This window comes from Nycticebus coucang, chromosome 4 (genome assembly GCF_027406575.1).
Source record: "Nycticebus coucang isolate mNycCou1 chromosome 4, mNycCou1.pri, whole genome shotgun sequence".
Lineage (NCBI taxonomy): Eukaryota > Metazoa > Chordata > Mammalia > Primates > Lorisidae > Nycticebus > Nycticebus coucang.
In genome coordinates this window covers 59,940,183-59,960,929 of record NC_069783.1, presented here as the reverse complement: position 1 = coordinate 59,960,929, position 20,747 = coordinate 59,940,183, and the positions used below count along the sequence as shown (strand labels likewise).

The window sequence follows — 20,747 nt, the reverse complement described above, 5'->3', positions numbered from 1 at the left end:
TTCATGCTTGTTCCTCACCTTAATATCCTTGTTACCTTGCTCTCTGCTGGGAAGCATAACATGCTATTTCAGGCGAATAGCTGATGGGCGCATCCTCTTGCGTAAGAACCAGATGCCACGCGAACTCTCTCTACCCCGCCATCCCTTAGCGCATCAAGGTGTCTTACAGCTCCAGGACAGACAAGCCTCACAGAATCGTAGAGAGGCGATAAACACCGCTGCTGATTAAGCCGAGTCCCGTGGGGAGAGGGCTCTGAGCAAAACCTATCCTGCGGCGTAGCCCGGGCCCGGCGCCCCCACGAACTCCCTCCTTCCACCCCCTAAAAGTCTGAGCGCCGCGGAGGTGGACACCACAGAAAGCAGCCCCCATTCCTCCTACTGGGCCCAGAGGAAAAATGAAGCAGCGCAGGGGCGGAGGATACTGCGGCGCAAGTGATCCGGCGCTCGCCGGAGTTCGAAGCCCGCGGAGTTGGCCGCAGTGAGCGATGCCGCGCAACCGCGACCCGCTCGGTGCCGCCGCCATCTTCCCCTACTCACCCGGACTCCCCCCGCGGCCGCGTTGGCTTCGCGTTTCCCTTCCGGCCGCTGACAGAGATCCGGGCTGGGCGGGGTGGGCGAGCGCGCGGAGGGGGTGGACCGAGGGCGGGGAGGCCGGACGGAAGAGGAAAGGGAGGGCGGCGAGCCGACCACGGCGGGGTGTGGAGCGTGCGGCGTGTGTGCAGAGGGAGAGGCGGGAGGGCGGGAGGAGAAGAGAGGGAGGGAGGCGGAGGAATGAGAGCGCGAGGCGCTTCTCGTCGGCTTCTTCGCCCGGGCGGAAAGAGCCGAGCGCAGCCCGAGCGCTCTATTAAAATGGCGGCGGCGTTGGCGGTGGCCGCGGCGTCTGGTCGGTGAAGTGACTCTGCTGCTTCTCTCCCCACCCGCCCCCTCCCTCCCTCTCCCCTCCCCCGTCCTTCCCCCCCTTTCCCGCCGCCGGCGCCTCCGCGCCCCTCCGGCCTGCGTACCTCCCCTCGCCCCCCTTCTCTCCCCCGCCCGCTCCGGGGACCGCCGGCCCCCTCCCCCATTCTCCTGCTCCCCGCCCGGTCCCTGCCGCCTCCCCGCCCCGCCGGCCGGCCCCCTCCTCCGCCTCTCTCCCCTCCCCCCGCCGGTCGGGATCAGTCCGTGCGATCCGAAGCGGGGGAGGGGGGGGGCGGCGGCCGAACAATGTGCGAGAACTGCGCAGACCTGGTGGAGGTGTTAAATGAAAGTAAGTAGCCGCAGCGGCGGCCTGTCGGGGTGCACGGTTTGGGGTCCCCGCGCCGCTCTCCGGTCTTCCTGGGCTGCCACGGCCTGCGGGAGGCGACGGCCGGGCCCGGCGGCGTGCGGGCCTGGCGTCCCGGGAAGGTGCGCGGTGGCGCGGCCGCCGCGGCGCCTTGGGCCCAGCCCAGCCCGGTTACCTGGGCGCCCGGGAGGCGGCCGCGGCGGATCTCTGGCCAGGCTCGGCCCCAGCGCTGTAGGCTCTCGGAAAGTTTCCTCATTACAGGTGTCAATTAACGAAGGCACTAAATGAGTCCCTTGCCGTCTTCGCCTCCTTCGTCCTGCTGGGAAGGTGAAGGGAGGTGGGGTCGGAGGACCAGGCTTTCCTCTGCAGTTCAAACCCTCCAGCCGCCCTCTTTTATTTTCAGCCTGCTGCCGAGGCCTCTCTTACCTGCTAATTTTCATTAAATTCCCTAGGAACAAGGTGGTGGTTTTTCTCTCCCTTGGGGGTGTGTGGGTGTATTAAATCCTTTCGCCAGACCTTAAGTAGCTGAAAATGAACTGTGATAGTGATAATTGGAACCGTCATACCTGTTTTTAAAATAAATTTGTTAATGATGTTTCCTCTTAGTGTACTATGCGTCGTTTTAATGGTAAATTCTGTAAGGAGAGCCCTGTACAACAGATAGCATCCCGGGATAGTCATGGCCTATCTCCTGGAATGAAAGGCTTTTTTCCTTATACTTTTTATTATTAGAGAGGGTGCGTTGCTCTTTTCTGGCTGTTCTTTTTTATCTTATTCCCAACTGTGGCAAGATAATTCAGCTTAAAGGAATAAGATACATTGCAAGTCAACTACTTCTGGGCCCCAAGGCCTAGTCGAAAGAGGTGAGTTAGATGAAACGATCAATTTACAAAAACTCCATGCTTGAGAAAAAAGCTCATTTATTAACAGTTTGTTCGGGTTTTGAATTTGTATTCTGTGTGTGATACTTCAACAGACTTCCAAACTACCTATTTCCTAACAATTCATTAAAACAGCGGACTCATAAAATCTACTGTCCTGTTTGTTTGAATTTTACTTTATTTGTTTGAATTTCACTTTAATGACCAAAGGCAATAATAAATGTAGAAGAGTTCTAATTTACTTTCAACTCTGTTATTTCCTTCCTGACAGCTGATAGTAGGCTTTTGCAGGTATTCCAACTGTACTTTCCAATTTTGTGTCATCCTAAATTTTCCGAGAATTTTAAGACTGTATGTTGGGGTATTTTTATTTCTGTGCAAATGGTTCATGATACGATAAACATAAGTCTGCAGTACTTAGTAAACTATATTTTGTATTGCATATATAAGTTTTGTGATTATGACTTTGTTATTCTCAAATTGCAGAATGAATAGGTTTGTTATCTAGTGTGAATATACATATCAGGAAAAACTAATTTTGTTGGTGATTTTAAAATATTTTTAAATATTTTAAAGATTAGTTTTAAAATAGTATATAAATAAACTAAATTTAATCTTTACTATCTTTTGAAAAGAGATTGCATCTTGATCTTAATGAAAGATCCTATTGAAGATTACCTGGGAAACCCCTTGACTTTGGTTAGAAGCACTAAAAATGTAATAGATTTATGGAGAGTTAGCAATATGGAGAATTGAAACAGAATTTAGCTTTTATTACTTTGAAGGAAATACAGTTCAACCAGGTTCACAAAATCTGACTCTGCAGACGCTCTAGAAAACCTGTTTTAATGAACAAATAAGGATTTTCCATTTGTTTATAAACCAATGGTCTCTAAAAATAGTTTTTTAATATTTCCTTTATGGCTCCATTTTAAAATTTGCCTCTTAAACACTGATCTCACAGTGCTGCTTCCTTTTTTATTTAATTACTTAAGCAGTTTTATATATAGTTTATATCATACTACTGAGTTGCTTTTTTTCTGTAGTTTTAAGATTTTCATTTTTCCTTTGTGTAGTTCCTGGATCCCAATCATAAGACTCTAAAGTCCCCTCATAGTAGATGGTATTACTGTATGTCACCAGAGGAATATTTATCCATGACTCCGTGATGGATGGAGTGTGATAATGAGTGTGGTTGTTGGAGTTTGATAAAACTTGTTGAATCGAAGTAGATTTATGTAATCTCACTTGCAGTAATTATCTATTGTCCTTTTTTCTCTGTAAGTTATACAAAAATAAGCATAAATTTACCCTCAATCTAGAAATTCCGATTTCTAAACTAATGTGCTCCAAAAATTCATCTCTCAGTGCAACTCCTATTTCTTGTAAAATTTTACAAACACTGATGAAATCATGAGAAGTCTACCTGGACATGACAGAAAATGTGTAATCTAAAGATTTTGAGTTTTAAATGAAAGGGTTGACATAATACATATAGTGTGCCTTTTTGTCAGATATGTACAGATATAATAAGGTAAGTATCTCGTATCTATTTTAAAATCTGGCAGAATGTAGTATAGTTAACAATAAAAATTGGTAGCAAAAGGTTATAAGCAGCAGCATCTTCGTCACTTTTTGGTGAGAGTATTAATATTATCAGTTATACTTCTAGTCCTGCTGAGACTCTGAAACTTTAAACTCACCATCAAAACATACACAGGTGTACAGACCCACAGTTTAACCTACAGGTTAAGGGCCTATGATAACGACCCCCCCTCATCTTTTTTTAATAGTCTTGACAGACATCTTACCACTTGAAACTATATTTAAAAATAATATTTGAGGGCGGCGCCTGTGGCTAAAAGGAGTAGGGTGCCGGCTCCATATACTGGAAGTGGCAGGTTCAAACCTAGCCCTGGCCAAAAACTGCAAAAAAAAAAAAATTGACTTTAATGTTAGGATAACCAATCCCAATAACACTAATATATTTGAGTTTCTATTTGCTGTGTAGTATTCCAGGCAATAGAATTTTTTTTTTTTTTTTGAGGCAGAGTCACTTTGTCGTCCCTGGTAGAGTGCCCTGGTGCCATAGCTCACAGCAATGTTTAACTCTTGGGCTTAAGCGATTCTCTTGCCTCAGCCTCCCACGTAGCTGGAACTACAGGCGCCTGCCGCAACTCCGGGCTGTTTTTTTTTTTTTTCAAGATGAAGTTTCACTCTGGCTCAGGCTGGTCTTGAACCTGTGAGTTCAGATAGTCCGCCCACTTCAGCCTTCTAAGTGCTAGGATTACAGGTGTGAACCACCATGCCTGGTCAGTCTTTTTTTTTTTCTTAGAAATGGGGTCTGGCTGTGTCACCCAGAATGGTCTTGTATTCCTGGCCTCATGCTGTTATCCCACCTCAGTCTCTGAATTGCTTCAGTTATAGGTGTGGGTTGCTAGGCCTGGCTTTCTTTCCATTTTCCTTTTTTTTAATTCTTCATTTTTAATTAGAAATTTATTTATTAATTTTTGATTCAGAGTCTTACTCTGTCATCTTGGGTAAAGTGCCCTGGCATCAGTAGTTTACAGCAACCTCATGGGCTCAAGTGGTCTTCTCGCCTCACTTCCCAAGGAGCTGGGACTACATGTACCCACTGCAATGCCTGGCTAGTTTTTCTGTCTTTGTAGAGATGGGGTCTCACTCTTTGTCAGGATGGTCTCGAATTCCTGAGCTCAAGCAAACCACCTACCTTGGCCTCCCAAAGTGCTAGGATTACAGGTGTGAGCCACCATTCCTGGCTTTAATCAGAAATTTTAAAAGCTTGGATGTATCTGGGCGTGGTAGCTCACAAATGTAATGCTAGCACTCTTGGGAAGCTGAGGTGGGAGCATTGCTTGAGTTTAGAAGTTGGAGACTAGCCTGAGCAAGAGCAAGACCTTATTGCTACTAAAAATAGAAAAATTAGTGAGGGGTTGTGGTGGGCACTTGTAGTCCCAGCTACTTGGGAGGCTGAGGCAGAACAGTGCCTTGCTGATGCCATGGTACTCTGTCCTGGGGCAATAGAGCGAGACTCTTATCTCTTAAAAAAAAAAAAAGATTGGATATATGAGTAAATTTTTGCTACTGTTAGTTTGTGGCACTTCATTCAGTTTAGGATAAATTTTGTGCTGTTCCTTTGACTTTGTATAATAGCTTTCATAGTTACATACCTCAAAGCATTTCTGGATGTTGATTAGAAGTTTTAGGGCTAAAGTTATGCTTTGGGCCACCATCATCATAGCAAGCTCACTAATAAATTGAGGTCATTATTTGCCTTGGTAAGGTAAATTTCTTTGAGAGTGGAGTGAAATGGCTTTTAACTGTCTATCAATCTTTAAAGCCATTTATATGTTGTAGATTTTATTCTCTGTGTTTAGTGGGTTATAATTTACAAAGTTGTCTAAAATGGATAATTAATTTGGGATAGGCAGGAGCACGTCTTACAATTTTAAAAACTAAACTTCAGAAAGGATAGTTTTCTAGAGATTACTTGCCTCCTGCTTATCAATTCTAAGGTAGAACTCAGCTAATCTGGTATCAGTATTTGCAGAATAATTATGTTTTATTTTTACAGCAGAATACTTCATTGAGCTGTTGAGTGTTGGGTACTTTCCTAGGCACTCTGTATGCGTAAATAAATTATTTAATGCGTTCTTGAGGTAGGTACTCTATCAGCCTTTTCAGAGAGAACATAACCAGGGTATGGAGTTTACATGACTTGCTTAGGGTCATGTGACTATATATTCCATGGATTTGAATAGGACTTAATTCCAGATCAGGCTAAAAGCCCATGATATTAATGGTCATGCTATGCTGTGTAAATTTTGTGATCTATTTCAATGGAAAATGTTGTTATGAGTATACTGTTGGGTTGACAAAGTAAAAAAATTATCAGGTTTTAATGTATCTTGAAAAATTCTGTGGTAGTTGTAGTAGGAATTCAAAAGTAGTGGTAAATGCAGCCGATTGAAAATCTTTCCTAATATTGTTAGGTTACTCTGCATTGAGTCCAATAATAAACTACATATTTCCAGGGTTTCTTAGATATTATAAGCATAATAGGCATTAAATCAATAATACAACTTTTTTGTGGACATTTAGAATTTGAATGGATTCTTAAAATTGGAAAATTTGAGTTTACTGCAATACCTAAGTCCAAAACTATGTCTTGTTACCCTGTTAATTAATTTTGCTAAGTGTATATCCTCTGACTTAAAAAAACCAAATAACATTTGAGAAACTAGCTTTCAAAGATAATAGTATTAAGAATTTCAACCAAATATTTTGTAAAATTATTTATAATCCATAAAACACTATAAAAGTACAGTAGATAAACATGTAGGCGATGTGTATTGTCTCTAATAACTATTGATAACTACTTTTACCACTGCATCCATAAAATAGGTTTATGTTTCTTATATGTTTAATAATAATAATATCTATATATCTGTTTTTAGGTATTATGTAGATTGACATTTTTAAGAACTTTTGCATTTTTGGAAAGAGAAGTAAACAATTGGTCAGTAATGTCTTGACCAAGTGTATGACACACCATAACCTAATAGGCTGTGCTAATTTTCTTTTTCTTTGATTTTCATTTTTTCCTCTTGATTGTAAAGTTATGAATTCTCATTATAGATGAACTGAAAAGTATCCAAGTTTAGATCACCCATAATCTAACCACCCAGTGATGACTCTTGTTGGTATTTTTAAATGTTTTCCATTTTTTGTACACATTTAAAATTGAGATATATGTAGTTTATCTAGTTTGTTTCATCTAACATTATGCTTGATCATTTCCTTTATTAACTTTTGAAAACATGTTTATAATGTTCCATTTTATATAAAATTTAATATTTTCCTATTGTGTTTCCATTTCTCTCATGTATTATGAATAATGCTGCAGATGAACTTTTTTTTTTTTTTTTTTTTTTTGAGACAGAGCCTCAAGCTGTCACTCTGGGTGGAGTGCTGTGGCATCACAGGTCACAGCAACCTCCAGCTCCTGGGCTCAAGCAATTCTCCTGCCTCCGACTCCCAAGTAGCTGGGACTACAGGTGCCCACCACAATGCCCGGCTATTTTTTGGTTGTAGCCGTCACTACTGTTTGGCGGGCCCAGGCTGGATTCAAACCTGACAGCCCAGGTGTACGTGGTTGGCACCTTAGCCGCTTGAGCCACAGGTGCCAAGTCTGAGATGAATATCCTTGTTTGTAAATCTTTTTATTATGTCCCTGGTTCTTTGAGATAGATGTCGTAAGTGTGTTTACTATGTCAAAAAAGATAAAACAGTTTTTAGTCTCTTCATATCGTCTATTTTCTTTCTGGAAAGGATTTCCATTCTCTTTGTCCTGTCTGTGTAACTTGGAGATTCTTACTTGTGCTAAATACTATCCTTTAAAAAGTGTTATTTTAGCTGGCTCAGTGACACATGCCTGTAATCTCAGCTATTCAGGAGACTGAGGCAGGAGGAATCACTTGAGCCCAAGAATTCAAGGCTAGTCTGAGCAATATAACAAAGCCCCATCTCTTAAAAAAAAAATAAAAAGTGCTTTTGGCAAAAAATGTAATAACCAATTATCAGTAAGTTTAATCATTCATGTTTTTATTGACTATTTGTGATTCCTATTTAATCAATTATTCCAGAGCCGTTCACTTATTATCAACATTTTGTCATATTCTTTACATTATTTTTTGTTTGTTTTTCTCTCTGCCCGTTTATTTTAGTGTTTTCAATTAGAGGTTTAAATTTTTTTAAAACTATTACACAGCTTCACAGTTGTCTGTCTAAAACACAGTGTATGATTAACATGTTACCTTGTTACTTGATTATATTGTCAACAAAATTCTATATTGTCCGAAGAATAAAGTACTAACTGTTTATAGTCTTGTGTATATATCATGGGTCAGGTGGGCCCAGACTTATCTTCCTATACCCACTTATCACTTTTTTTGTGACACTTTCCCAAAACTCTTTCAACCTCTCTTCAAATGGCTTATACAGCTTTTCCTTTTTTTTTTTTTCGAGACAGGGTCTTGCTTTGTTGTCCAGGTTGGAGTATAGTGGAACAGCTCACTGTAACCTTGAATTCCTGGGCTCAAGCCATCCTCCTTCCTCAGCTTCTCAGAGCGTTGGATTATAGGCCTGGGCCACCATCCCTGGGGCCTCTGCTTATACTCTTTAGTTAGAATTTCTTCTTATGTTAGAATCCCTGCCCATTAAAAAAAAAAATGAATATTAGCTTCCTCTGCTAGATGGTGAGATCATGAAAGTTAGGAGCCATGTTTTATTCTTGCTTTTCTGGGTCCTAATACAGCATCTTTTAGATAGTAGGTACTTAGTAAATATTTTATTTAATAGAAAATTGTATCATTGAAGAATGTGATTGCCTATGTAAATCATTGTTCTTGGGCCTATGGATAGTAGTGTTTAGAAATGAGTGTGTTGAGACGAAATGTGCTTCAGCTGCAGATTATATCATGTACATTGGTTTTTATCACCTCATTCATAAACCAATGGGTATATGCTTAAAAATGTCCACTCTAGCCAATTATGATCTAAATTACTAAGTAGGCAATGTAAAAAGACAAAAATTAGTTATTTACACATAGGGGGTGAGATTTGGGTCTATAGGATGTAATTTGCTTAAGTTACTTTTATTTGGGGCTTTATATTTTATATGCTAGGAAAATAATTGGACTTTTTGCCTTTTAATGTGATTAACAGCTGTTAATTTTATACTTCTCCCATAGTCTATAGAAATTAAAAATACCAGCCTGAGCTAGAGTGAGACTCCACCTCTAAAAATAGCCAGGCTTTGTGGTGGGCTCCTGTAGTCCCATATACTTGGGAGGCTGAGGACTCAAGAGAATCACTTGAGCCCAAGAGCTTGAGGTTGCTGTGAGATATGATGCCATGGTACTCTACCAAGGGCGACAAAGTGAGACTCTGTCTCAAAATAAATAAATAAAATGAAAATAATTTCCAAAGTACTTCTCAGTCAATTGAGATTACATGTAGTATAAACCTAGCCTTCTCTTGCACTTTATTTACTGCAGCAGAAGACAAATTTCCTTTCCTGGTCTTGCCATAGCTGCTTCTAGACTATCTTGCTTATATCCCTTGAAAGACTTTAATAGCAGCCATTGCTTGGTGGGCTGTTGTTGTTCAGTTGGATTTTTCCTGTTAGAATATTTGAACTAAAAATCCATTTGGCTGCGAGCAGCTAAACTAGAATGAGCTCTTTGACAAATTGTTGTAGGGGAACAGAAACATTAAGTGGAAGAGGCTGCTTGAAAAGAGACTTAGAGCAGATGGGTAGAAATAGTAGAGATTGAAGCTTCATAAGGAGATGGAAGAGAGCACATCACAGGCTTTCTATTACTGAGGCTGGTGTTCCTTTTGAGCTGTTCCCCATACGTACCATTTGAGTTTGTGCAGCCAAAAGAATTTTAATTTTGAATTTGTCTCTTAATGAGCTTCTGTTATTGAAATAAGGTTTGGTGTAATTTTTAGCTATGAGTATTTATAATCAATCTTGATTATAAGGAATGTGTTGGGCAGGTGTCATCTGTAGTGTTTAGTGACAGGGAAAACTTAAGAATCCCTATCATTGACCTCTAGCATGGTGATTAGTCTTTTTCCAAAGAATGCTGTTTCTCATTCTAAAAAAGGTACCTGCCTTTTTTGCTTTTAGAAGAAAGTCAAGCAGTAAAATGGTAAGAAAATTAGGAGTTTGTGATTTCTACATGCTAAAGAAATCATGTTTTGATAAAACATCTATGCGGGCATTTGTTTCTGTTTTCTCCTGCACATTTTCTGTAAATAAACTAATGACTTTGCTTTACTCTATATTTTTATTAATAAGATACAGGCATCTTTCCATGCCATTATGCACATGCATTATAATTGTTAATAGCTTTGCTTCAATATAGTTCACCATTGTTTGTTCATACTATAACTTAACAGATCTGTGTTGGGGGACATTTAGTTTAAAGTTGTATGATTGATTAACACCATGAATAAAGTCTTTGATGTCAGATTGCTGAGGAGCTCATATAGCATTTCTTTATTTTTTATTTCTTTTATTTATTTATTTTTATTGTTGGGGATTCATTGAGGGTACAATATCATATAGCATTTCTGAAAGGAAATCTGGCCATAAGATAAAGCTTAAAAAATAACGGTGTCTAACTAAAAAATGCAAACCTTTAAAAAAAGAAGTCCTCAAATCATCAGAGCATTAGCATAGAGGTTTTATAGTGTTTTTTTGTTGTTGTTGTTCGGTAGGGGTTAGGGCAGGGTATTGTCCTGGGCTTGGACAGTCCTTGTGTGTCAGCTTCCTGAGTAACTGGGACTACAGATGTGGACACTTAGCTAATATTTTTAATTTTTTTGTAGACTTGCTGTCTTGCTATGTTCCTCAGAATGGTCACAGATAGTTGGCCTCAGGTGATCCTCCCACCTTGGCTTCCCAATGTGTGTCGTAAAAGTGTTCATTTTTTTACTTCTAGGTCAATGGCTTGTTCTAAAAACATAAGAGCTATAAGACAAGCCAGGGAGGTACTTTTTATTTCTAATTTCATATGTTTTCTCCATTTTCTTTTTCTGTTTCTCTTTTTTTTTGTTTGTGTGAAAGAGATTGGGGGGTCTTGCTCTTTCACCCAGGCTGGAGTGCAGTGGTGAGGTCACGGCTCACTGTAATTTCAAACTTTTTTTTATGAGATTTTTTTCTTTTTATTAAATCATAGTTGTGTACATTAATGCGATCATAGGGCACCATACGCTGGTTTTATTTGTAATTTCAAACTTGTTCAAGCTATACTCCTGTCTCAGCCTCCTGAGTAGCTGAACTACAGGCATGTACTACCACATCTGCCTAATTTTTAAACATTTTTTTATTCTGTGGAGACAGGTTCTGTGTTTCCCAGGCTTTAACCCTTGGCCTCAACCAATCCTCCTTCAGCCTCCCAAAGTGCTGGGATTGTAGGCATGAGTCACCGTGCCTGGCTCCCATTTTCTCTGTTTTTTTTTTCCTTTTATCTTTTTATTTATTTATTTGCTATTTGTACATACATACAGGAGTACAAGTGCAACTTGGCTATACGGATGTATTATATGGTGGTGAAGTTAGGGCCTCCTGTGTAGCATCCATCACTGGTGGAAAGCATATTGTACCAAGACAGCAGCCTCCCATCATTTACTTTCCTTCTACCCCACCACCCTTCTGCTTCTCCATTGTCCATCATACCTCGATCTTCTTCCATGTGCATATTATTTAGCTTTCACTTGTAAGGGAGAACATACAGTATTTCTTTCTGTGTCTGAGTTGTCTCACTTAAGATAATGGCCTTTGGTTCCATCTGTGGTGCTGCAAAAGGATTTCATTGTTTTTCATGGCTGAATAGTATTCCATGGTGTGTATGTATCATACCACATTTTTGACATCCAATCCTTTGTTGATGGGCACTTAAGTTGATTTCGTATCTTTGCTATTGTAAATAGTGCTGCAATAAACATGAGTGCAGGTATCTTTTTTATATATTGATTTCTTTTCTTTTGTGTAGATACCCAATAGTGAGATTGCTAGGTTGTATGGTAGTTCCATTTTTAGTTTTTTGAGAAATCTCCAAACTGTTTTCTGTAGAGACTATACTAATGATGTTGCAGATATTTTCTCCCATTTTGGAGGTTGTTTATTGATTATTTCTTTTGTTGTACAGAAGCTTTGTCGTTTTATTAGGTCACATTCATTTATTTTGCTTTTGTTGCCTGTGTTTGTAAAGTCTTTGTCATGAATTCATTGGCTAGACCAATGTCCAGCCCTGTGTTCCTCAAGTTTTCTTGTAGTATTCTTACAGTTTCAGGTCTTCTGTTCAAGGCTTTAATTTATCTGGTTGCCCTGGCAAGGACTAACTATTAACTTTGATGTCATTAATGTATACTGATTGTTGAGACAAGCTCATTTAACTAGGAATGTAGAGGAGTGAGAAGTGGGAGCACTGAAGCTCCTACTAAAGGAATAAACTGAGACAAGAAAAATGTTAAGACAATAATTATGTGTTGCTTAACAATTAGGATATCTTCTGAGAAAAGCATTGTTGGGTGATATCATCCTTTGTGAACATCCTTACACAAACATTGGTGGTATAGCCTACTACCCAGGCTATATTGCACACCAGGGGTACCCAACCTTTCTTCTTGTCTGCTGAAAATTGGAAGAATAAGGGTTGCCTTGGGCCACACATTAAATGCACAAACAATAATGAAAGCTGATGAGGAAAAACCAAAAGCTCCATGCATACTTTTTGCCATATATGATACCAGAGAAAACACTGTAGTCCTCAAATAATCGGCATGTGGTCTGCAAGCCATAGGTTGGACACCCCTGGATAGTTTCTTCCTCACAGGCTATAAACCTGTATAGCATGTTACTGTGCTGAATACCATAGGCAGTTATAACACAGTAGTAGAGGAATAGTATCTAAACATAGAAAAAGTGCAATAAAAATACTATCTTATAATCTTACGGGACCACTATCATAATATGTAGTCTGTAGTTTACAGAAGCAGTTGTATGGTGCGTGACTGTAGAGAGACAATAGATCCACTGCTTGGTATAGAATGGGGCCAGCAGAATGTTGTTTCATTCTAAATGGTATTTTGTTTTCTTTTTCCTTTGAAAGGGGAGTTCCTAAACTAAAAAGATAAATCATATATTAAGGAATCTAATCTCTAGATTGGTGAGGAAATAAAGAGGGATTGCAAGTAGTGTTCTAAAATCTTCCATTTAGGGCAGGTTATATCCTGTGAACATGATAGAGCTTATTGTCATGTATGATTATGAAGCTTCCTCCAGAAATTGGCAAATATTGTTTAAAGTTGGTTTTTTTCTTCCCTCATTTTGAGAACTTCAAGATAAATTTGCCACTATTAAATAATAACTTAGGAAAGAATAAAAGTTTAATAAAGGGTCATTATGGAACTAGTAAGTAATTTAAGTTACATTTTCTTCTTTGATTGAGGAACCAGTGTGGCAAAACATGGAATAGTCACTGTAGATGTGACATTTTTATTATATCAGGGCGCTTGACAGAATCTGATGCTATCCTGTGGGGAATAGTGAAATTAAAAAAAACCTGGAGGAAGTGACTGGTGGCATGCCATGGGATTTTATCCTTCTTTCCTCTTCAAGATTTTCATTAATAGGGTAGCGCTTATGGCTCAGAGGAGTAGGGCGCCGGCCCCTTGTGTTGGAGGTGGCAGATTCAAGCCCAGCCCTGGCCAAAAACTACAAAAAAAAAAAAGATTTTCATTAATGATCTTTCATTAATGATCATGGTTTACAAACTGTTTAAGATGAGATTGTCCCTATTTCAAGAGAGTGAGGGGGATTAGAAATCTCTTCCCTTGTGTCAAAATTGAAAGCTTGGCCAGGCATAGTGGCTCATGCCTGAAATATCAGCAATTTGGGAGGCTGAGGCGGGAGGATCACCTGAGGCCAGGAGTTCAAACCCAGCCTGGGCAACAGAAAGACACCTGTCTCTGCAAAAAATTAAAAAATAAATGAGTTGGGCATGTGATGGTGTGTGGCTCTAGTCCCAGCTTCTTGGGAGGCTGAGAGGGGAGTATCACTTGAGTCCAGGAGTTCCAGTTTATAGCAAGCTGTGACCTTGCCACTGCACTCCAATTTCGGTGACAGACTCTCTCTCTTAAAAACAACAACAACAACAAAAAAAAAAAAACAGAAAAGGAAGAAACAAGCAAAAACCCTATTTTATAAATTAAGAGTTCTATGGAGGATTATTTTTTGAGGAGGAAAGCATGTGGAGCAGTCTCCCCTTATCCATGGGGGATACATTCATTCTAAGATCTCCAATGGATACCTGAAAATGCAGATAGTAATTAATTGACTCTATATACACTGTATTTTTTCTTACTATTTTGAGAGCTTTCACCTTTTCACTTAAAGGAAGCTTCTCTTTGGCATACCTGAATTGTCAGTATTACTATTCTTGTGCTTTTGGACCATTTTTAAGTAAAATAATGGTCACTTGAACAAAAGCACTGCAGTATTGAGCAATTGATCTGATAACCAGTATAGCTACTAAGTGACTAATGGGTGGGCAGCATACATGGCGTAGCTATACTGGACAGAAGAATGATTCTCATGTGGGGCAGTTCATGATTTCATCACACTACTCAGAGCAGCATATAATTTAAAATTTATGAATTGTTTTGGACCATGGTTGACTGTAGGTTAATGAAACCACAGAAAGTAAAACTGAGGATGGGGAGGGGGGACTGTGGTTGATTTGTAAATAAGCTTGAAAACCCTCTCTCAAAAAAAAAAAAAAAATACTGTCTCTTACCCATGCTGGTGTTCAGTGACATGATCATAGCTCACTGTAACCCCAAACTCTTAGGCTCAAGTGATCCTCCTTCCTCAGCTTCCCAAAATGCCAGGGTGCCAGCTACCACTCTCAGCATCTCGTATCTCTTTGTATCCGAGAGTAGAATTTAATGGCTGTCTACTTTTTGTCTTTTGAATATGACATATCTGACTAGTGTTTCCTGTGTGTTTTTTAAATTTATTGTTTGAGATTCATTGAGGGTACATAGAATTAGGTTACACTGATTACATTTGTTAGATGAAAATCCCTCTTATAGTTGTGTCCTGCCCCCAAGAGGTGTGCCATACCCTGACTCCCCATCCTCTTCCCTCTTCTCTCCCCACTTGCTCATTCCCCTCCCCCACTTCTGTTAGCTCATCTACTGCCTTCATATTAGAATTGAGTACATTAGATTCTTGCTCATTCTTGTGTTGCTTTACTAAGAAGGATGTGTTCCACCTCCATCCAGGTTAATACAAAAGATGTAAAGTCTCCATCTTTTTTAGTGGCTGAATAGTATTCCTTGTTATATGTAAACCACAGCTTGTTAGTCCATTCCTGGGGTGGTGGGCATTTAGGCTGTTTCCACATTTTGGCGATTGTAAATTGAAGTGCGACAAACAGTCTACTGAAAGAAAGATTTTTTAAAAGAAATCCTTTTATCATAAGTGCAGATGTCCTTATGTTAAAAGGATTTAAAAGGATGTAAAAAAAGGATTTTCTAAAAGAAATCCTTTTATCATAAGTGTGTTCTTATGATAAAAGGATTTCTTTTTTTCTGGGTTGATGCCTAGTAATGGGACTGCAGGATCAAATGGGAGGTCAAATTTGAGTTCTTTGAGGATTCTCCATACTTCCTTCTAAAAAGGTTGTGTTTGTTGTCCCACCAGCAGTTTAAAAATGTTCTCTTGTCTCCACATCTATGCCAGCATCTGCAGCTTTGAGATTTTGTGATGTGGGCCATTCTCACTGGGGTTAGGTGATCTCACAGGGTAGTTTTGATTTGCATTTCTCTGATGATTAGGGACAATGAGAATTTTTTCATGTTTGTTAGCTATTTGTCTTTCTTCTTTAGAGAAGGTTCTATTCATGTCTCTTGACCAGTGATACATGAGATTGTTGGGTCTTTTATTGTTGATTACTTTCAGTTCTCTGTAGATCCTAGTTATCCCACTTTTGTCTGATTCAGAATATGCAAATATCTTTTTTTGTTTGTTTTTTGCAGTTTTTGGCTGGGGCTGGGTTTGAACGTGCCACCTCCGGTATATGGGGCCAGCACCCTACTCCTTTGAGTCACAGGTGCCCCGCAGAATATGCAAATATCTTTTCCCATTATGAAGGTTGTTTGTTTTAGTTGTTGTTTCCTTATCTATACAGAAGCTTTTCAGTTTAAGTCTGATTTATTTATTTTTTGTTGTTGTTGCAGTTGCCATGGAAGTTTTCTTCATAAAATCTTTTCCCAGGCTGATATCTTCAAGTGTTTGCCACACCCTTATTTCTAGGATTTTTATTGTTTCATGCCTTAGATTTAAATCTTTTATCCATCTTGAATCAATTTTTGTAAGTGGTGAGAGGTGCAGGTCCAGTTTCAGTCTTTACATGTGGTTATCCAGTTCTCTCAGCACCATTTATTAAATAGGGATTGGTTTCCCCATTCTTGCTTGGTTTATCAAACATCAGGTGGCTGTACGCTGTTTGTTTCATCTCATGGTTTTCTCTTTGGTTCCAAATGTCAGTGTCTCTATTTTTAGGCCAATACAATGCTGTTTTGATCACTATGGCCTTGTAGTATAGCCAAAAGTCTGGTAGGGTGATACCACAGACTTTGTTTTTATTACTAAGCATTGCCTTGGCTATATGGGATTTCTTCTGGTTTCATACAAAACAAAGCATTGTTTTTTTCCAAATCTTGAAAGTATGATGATGGTATTTTAATGGGGATTGCATTGACTCTATAGATTGTTTTGGGTAGTGTGGACATTTTCACAATGTTGGTTCTTCCCAGCCATGAGCATGGTATGTTCTTCCATTTCTAAAATATCCTCTGCTATTTCTTTTCTTAGGGTTTCAGAATTTTCTTTGTAGAGGTCCTTCACCTCTTTTGTTATGTATATTTCTATGTATTTCACTTTTTGAAGGGAATTGTGTCCTTGATTAGGTTCTCATCTGGGCTGTTATTGGCATAAGACTACTGATTTGTGGACATTGATTTTATATCCTGAGACATTGCTGTATTTTTGATCACTTCCAGGAGTCTGTGGTTTAGCCTTTGGTGTTCTCTAAGTATAAGATCATATTGTCAGCAAAAAACAAGAGTTTGACCTCCTCTGCACCCACTTAGATGCCCTTTATATTCTAATCTTACCTGACTGTATTGGCTAGACCTTTCAGCACTATGTTGAATAGTAGTGATGGTAGAGGACAATCTTCTCTCCTACTAGTTCTAAGTGGAAAAGCTTTTAGTTTTACTCCAGTATAATATTAGCTGTGGGTTTGTTGTAGATGGCTCGGATCAGATTAAGAAATTTGCCACCTCTGCCTATATTCCTAACTGTTCTAATTAGAAAAGGATACTGAATTTTAACGAAAGATTTTTCTGCATCTATTGAGAGGATCAATGGTTTTTGTTTTTGCTTCTGTTGATATGGTGAATTACATTTACGGACTTACGTATGTTAAACTATCCTTGCATTCCTGGATGAAACCAATTCGATTGTGATGAATGATTTTTTTTAATGTGTAACTGTAATCTGTTGGCTAAGATTTTATTGAGAATTTTTGCTTCTATATTCATTAGTGAAATTAGTCTGTCTGAAGTTCTTTTTAGGTGTGTCTTTTCCTTGTTTTAGTGTCAGCGTGATGTTTGCTTTGTAGAACCTGTTGGGGAAAATTCCTTAATTTTTTGGAATAATTTCTGCAGTATGGGTATAAGCTGTTCTTTGAAGGTTTGATAGAATTCTGGTGTGAAGCCATCTGGACCAGGGCATTTTTTGTTGGGAGATTTTTTTATTATTGCTTTGATCTCAGTTCTTGAAATCAGTCTGTTCAGGAGATCTATTTCTTCTTGATTAAGTCTTATTATTGATCCATTTCCTCCACATTGTCAAATTTCTGGGCGTAAGTTTCTTGTAGTACTCAGAGATGATGTCTTGTATCTCGGTGGCATCTGTTGTTATTTCCCCTTTATCGTTTCTGATTGAGGTAATTAGATTTTACTTTTTGTTTCTAGTTAATCTGGCTAAAAGTTTATTGATTTTATTTTTTCGAAAACCCAACTTTCTGTTTTGTTAATTTTCTGAATGATTCTTTTGTTTTCAGTTTCATTAATCTCTTTTTTTTTTTTTCAGTTTCATTAATCTCTGATTTAACTTTGGTTATTTCTTCTGTTTGGTTTGGGATTAGAGTTCTTCTTTTTCCAGTTTCATAAGCTGGTTCTTGAGTTGTTGATGTGTTCTCTTTCTGTTTTTTCAGTGTAGTCATCTAATGTGATAAATTTCCCTCTTAAGACTGCTTTTGCTGTATCCCACAGGTTTTGGTAACTTGTATCTTCATTCTTGTTATGTTTGAGGAATTTAACGATTTCCTCTTTTATCTCTTCCTGAACCCAACTATCATTCAGCATAAGGTTGTTTAATTTCCAAGTCTTTATGTGGGGATGAACATTTTTGTTGGAGCTGAGTTCTACCTTTATTGTCTTGTGGTCTGATAATATACAAGGTATAATTTCTGTTCTTTTAATTTTGCTGGGTTTGATTTGTATTCTAGGATGTGGTCGTTTTTGGAGTACATACTATAGGCTGGCGAGAAAAATGTTTAATTTGTATTCTAGAATGTGGTCATTTTTGAGTACATACCATGGGCTGACGAGAAAAATGTATATTCTTTAGCTTTTGGATGGTGTGTTCTGTATATGTCTATTAATCCTATTTGTTCTAGGGTCACATGTAAGTCCTTTGTATCTTTGTTTAGTTTCTGTTTAGAGTATCTGTCCTGTTCTTTCAGAGAGGTGTTAAAGTCCCCAACTATTATGGTGTTAATGGGATATCTTATTGCTTAGACCCATTAAGGTCTGTTTCATAAATCTGAGAGCATTTATGTTGGGTGCATAAATATTTAAAATTGAAATGTCTTCTTGTTGTATTGTTCCTTTCATCAGTAAAAAGTAACCATCTTTGTTTTTCTTAACTTTAGTTGCTTTAAATCCCTTGTATCTGAAAATAAGATTGCAACCCCTTCTTTCTTCTGACTTCCATTTGCTTGAAATACTGTTTTCCATTCCTTAATCTTGTGTCTTGATTTTCTCTTCAAGGCTAGGTGTGTCCCCTGGGGACAGCATATGGAAGGCTTGTAATGTTTTCATCCAGCCAGCCAGCCTGTGCCTCTTCAATGGGGAATTCAGTACTTGACATTTATTGAGAGAATTGATAAGTGTGGTAGAATTGTATTCATCTTACTTTGTGAGAGTCCGTTGTGTAGTTTTATCCTTTGTGCCATTGAAGAAGCTAAGATTCGAACTTTGGCTTCGGGGTGTTTACTTTGCTGGTGGTCCATTGTGATGGTCAGTGTTGAGAATAGGTTTAGGTATTTATTGTAGAGCTGGTCTAGTGGTGAATTTCCTCAGTGCTTGTATATCCACAAAAGATTTGATTTCTCCATCAATTTTGGTTTAGCAGGATACAGAATTCTGGGCTGAAAATTGTTTCTTTTAAGAATGTTGAAGGTGGGGCGGTGTCTGTGGCTCAAAGGAGTAGGTGCCGGCCCCATATGCCAGAGGTGGCCCGTTCAAACCCAGCCCCAGCCAAAAACTGCAAAAAATAAAAAAAAAAAAGAATGTTGAAGGTGGATAACCATGCTCTTCTGGTGGCTTAGTCTGCTGTCATACTAATGGCTCTGCCTCTGTGGGTCAATTTGCTTTTACTCCTGGCTTCTTGCATAATTTTTTCTTTCATCTTGACTTTGGACAGGTTCACTACAATGTGTCTTGGAGAAGGTCTGTTTGATTTGCAGTGACCTGGGGTTCAATATCTATCTGAAAGGAGTGTGTTGGGGTCTTTAGTAAAACTTGGGAAGTTTCCATTTATGATTGTCTCCAGTAGGGCTTCCATTCCTTTGGGACAATATTCTTCCCCTTCAGGAATCACTATTATTCACGTTTGAATGCTTCATGGAGTCTTGTAGTTCTCTAAGCACCTGTTCTGCCTTCTGTCAATTTGTTTCTGCCTCTTGAACTACATGGGTTAACTCAAAAACCTTATCCTCTAGCTCTGAGGTTCTTTTTTTCTCCATGGTCTAATTTTTTTTTTTTTTTTTTTTTTTTTGAGACAGAGCCTCAAGCTGTTGCCATGGGTAGAGTGCTGTGGCATTACAGCTCACAGCAACCTCCAACTCCTGGGCTTAAGTGATTCTCTTGCCTCAGTCTCCCAAGTAGCTGGGACTACAGGTGCCCTCCACAGTGCCTGGCTATTTTTTGGTTGTAGTTGTCATTGTTGTTTGGCAGGCCCGGGCTGGATTTGGACCCGCCAGCTTTGGTGTATGTGGCTGGCGCCTTAGCCTCTTGAGCTACAGGCGCTGAGCCAGTCTAATCTATTTTTGATACTTTCCACTGCATCTTTACATTCCCTGATAGTCTCTTTCATTTCCTCAAGCTCCACCACATTACATATCTCTCATCTGACTTTTGGTTCTATTTTTCCATTTTCTTGTCCATTCCTTTTGTTGTCTTTGTCATCCATATTTTAAATTCCCTTTCTGTCAAATTAATTCTTTTTTTTTTTTTTTTTTTTGTAGAGACAGAGTCTCACTGTACCGCCCTCGGGTAGAGTGCCGTGGCGTCACACGGCTCACAGCAACCTCTAACTCTTGGGCTTACGCGATTCTCTTGCCTCAGCCTCCCGAGCAGCTGGGACTACAGGCGTCCGCCACAACGCCTGGCTATTTTTTGGTTGCAGTTTGGCCAGGGCTGGGTTTGAACCCGCCACCCTCGGCATATGGGGCCGGCGCCCTACTCACTGAGCCACAGGCGCCGCTCTACATTAATTCTTTATATGTGGAGTCTAATGCAGTAGCTGACTCATGGTCCCTTGGAAGAATTCCTCCGTTTTGGCTTTTCATGTTGCCCAAATTTTTCTGTGGGTTCCCTCTCATGTGTTCTTTCTTCTTGTTCACCTCCTTGTCCTCCTTTTTCCTTTTCACTGC

The 20,747-nt window shown here is 39.4% G+C and overlaps 1 protein-coding gene across 4 annotated transcripts in view; it reads left to right on the top strand.

The window, feature by feature from the left end:
* Positions 1 to 679: 679 nt before the first annotated feature.
* Positions 680 to 20,747, top strand: part of USP34 (ubiquitin specific peptidase 34) — a 276,477-nt gene continuing 256,409 nt past the window's right edge. For 2 of the 4 annotated variants that reach the window (XM_053589537.1, XM_053589535.1), the window contains exon 1: positions 682 to 883. In XM_053589537.1, coding sequence (XP_053445512.1) covers positions 772 to 883 — 112 coding nt within the window. In that variant the 5' untranslated portion in view covers positions 682 to 771. Of the gene's footprint in view, positions 1,244 to 20,747 lie in introns of all 4 variants that reach the window. The other 2 variants (XM_053589538.1, XM_053589536.1) reach the window with 2 other exon arrangements.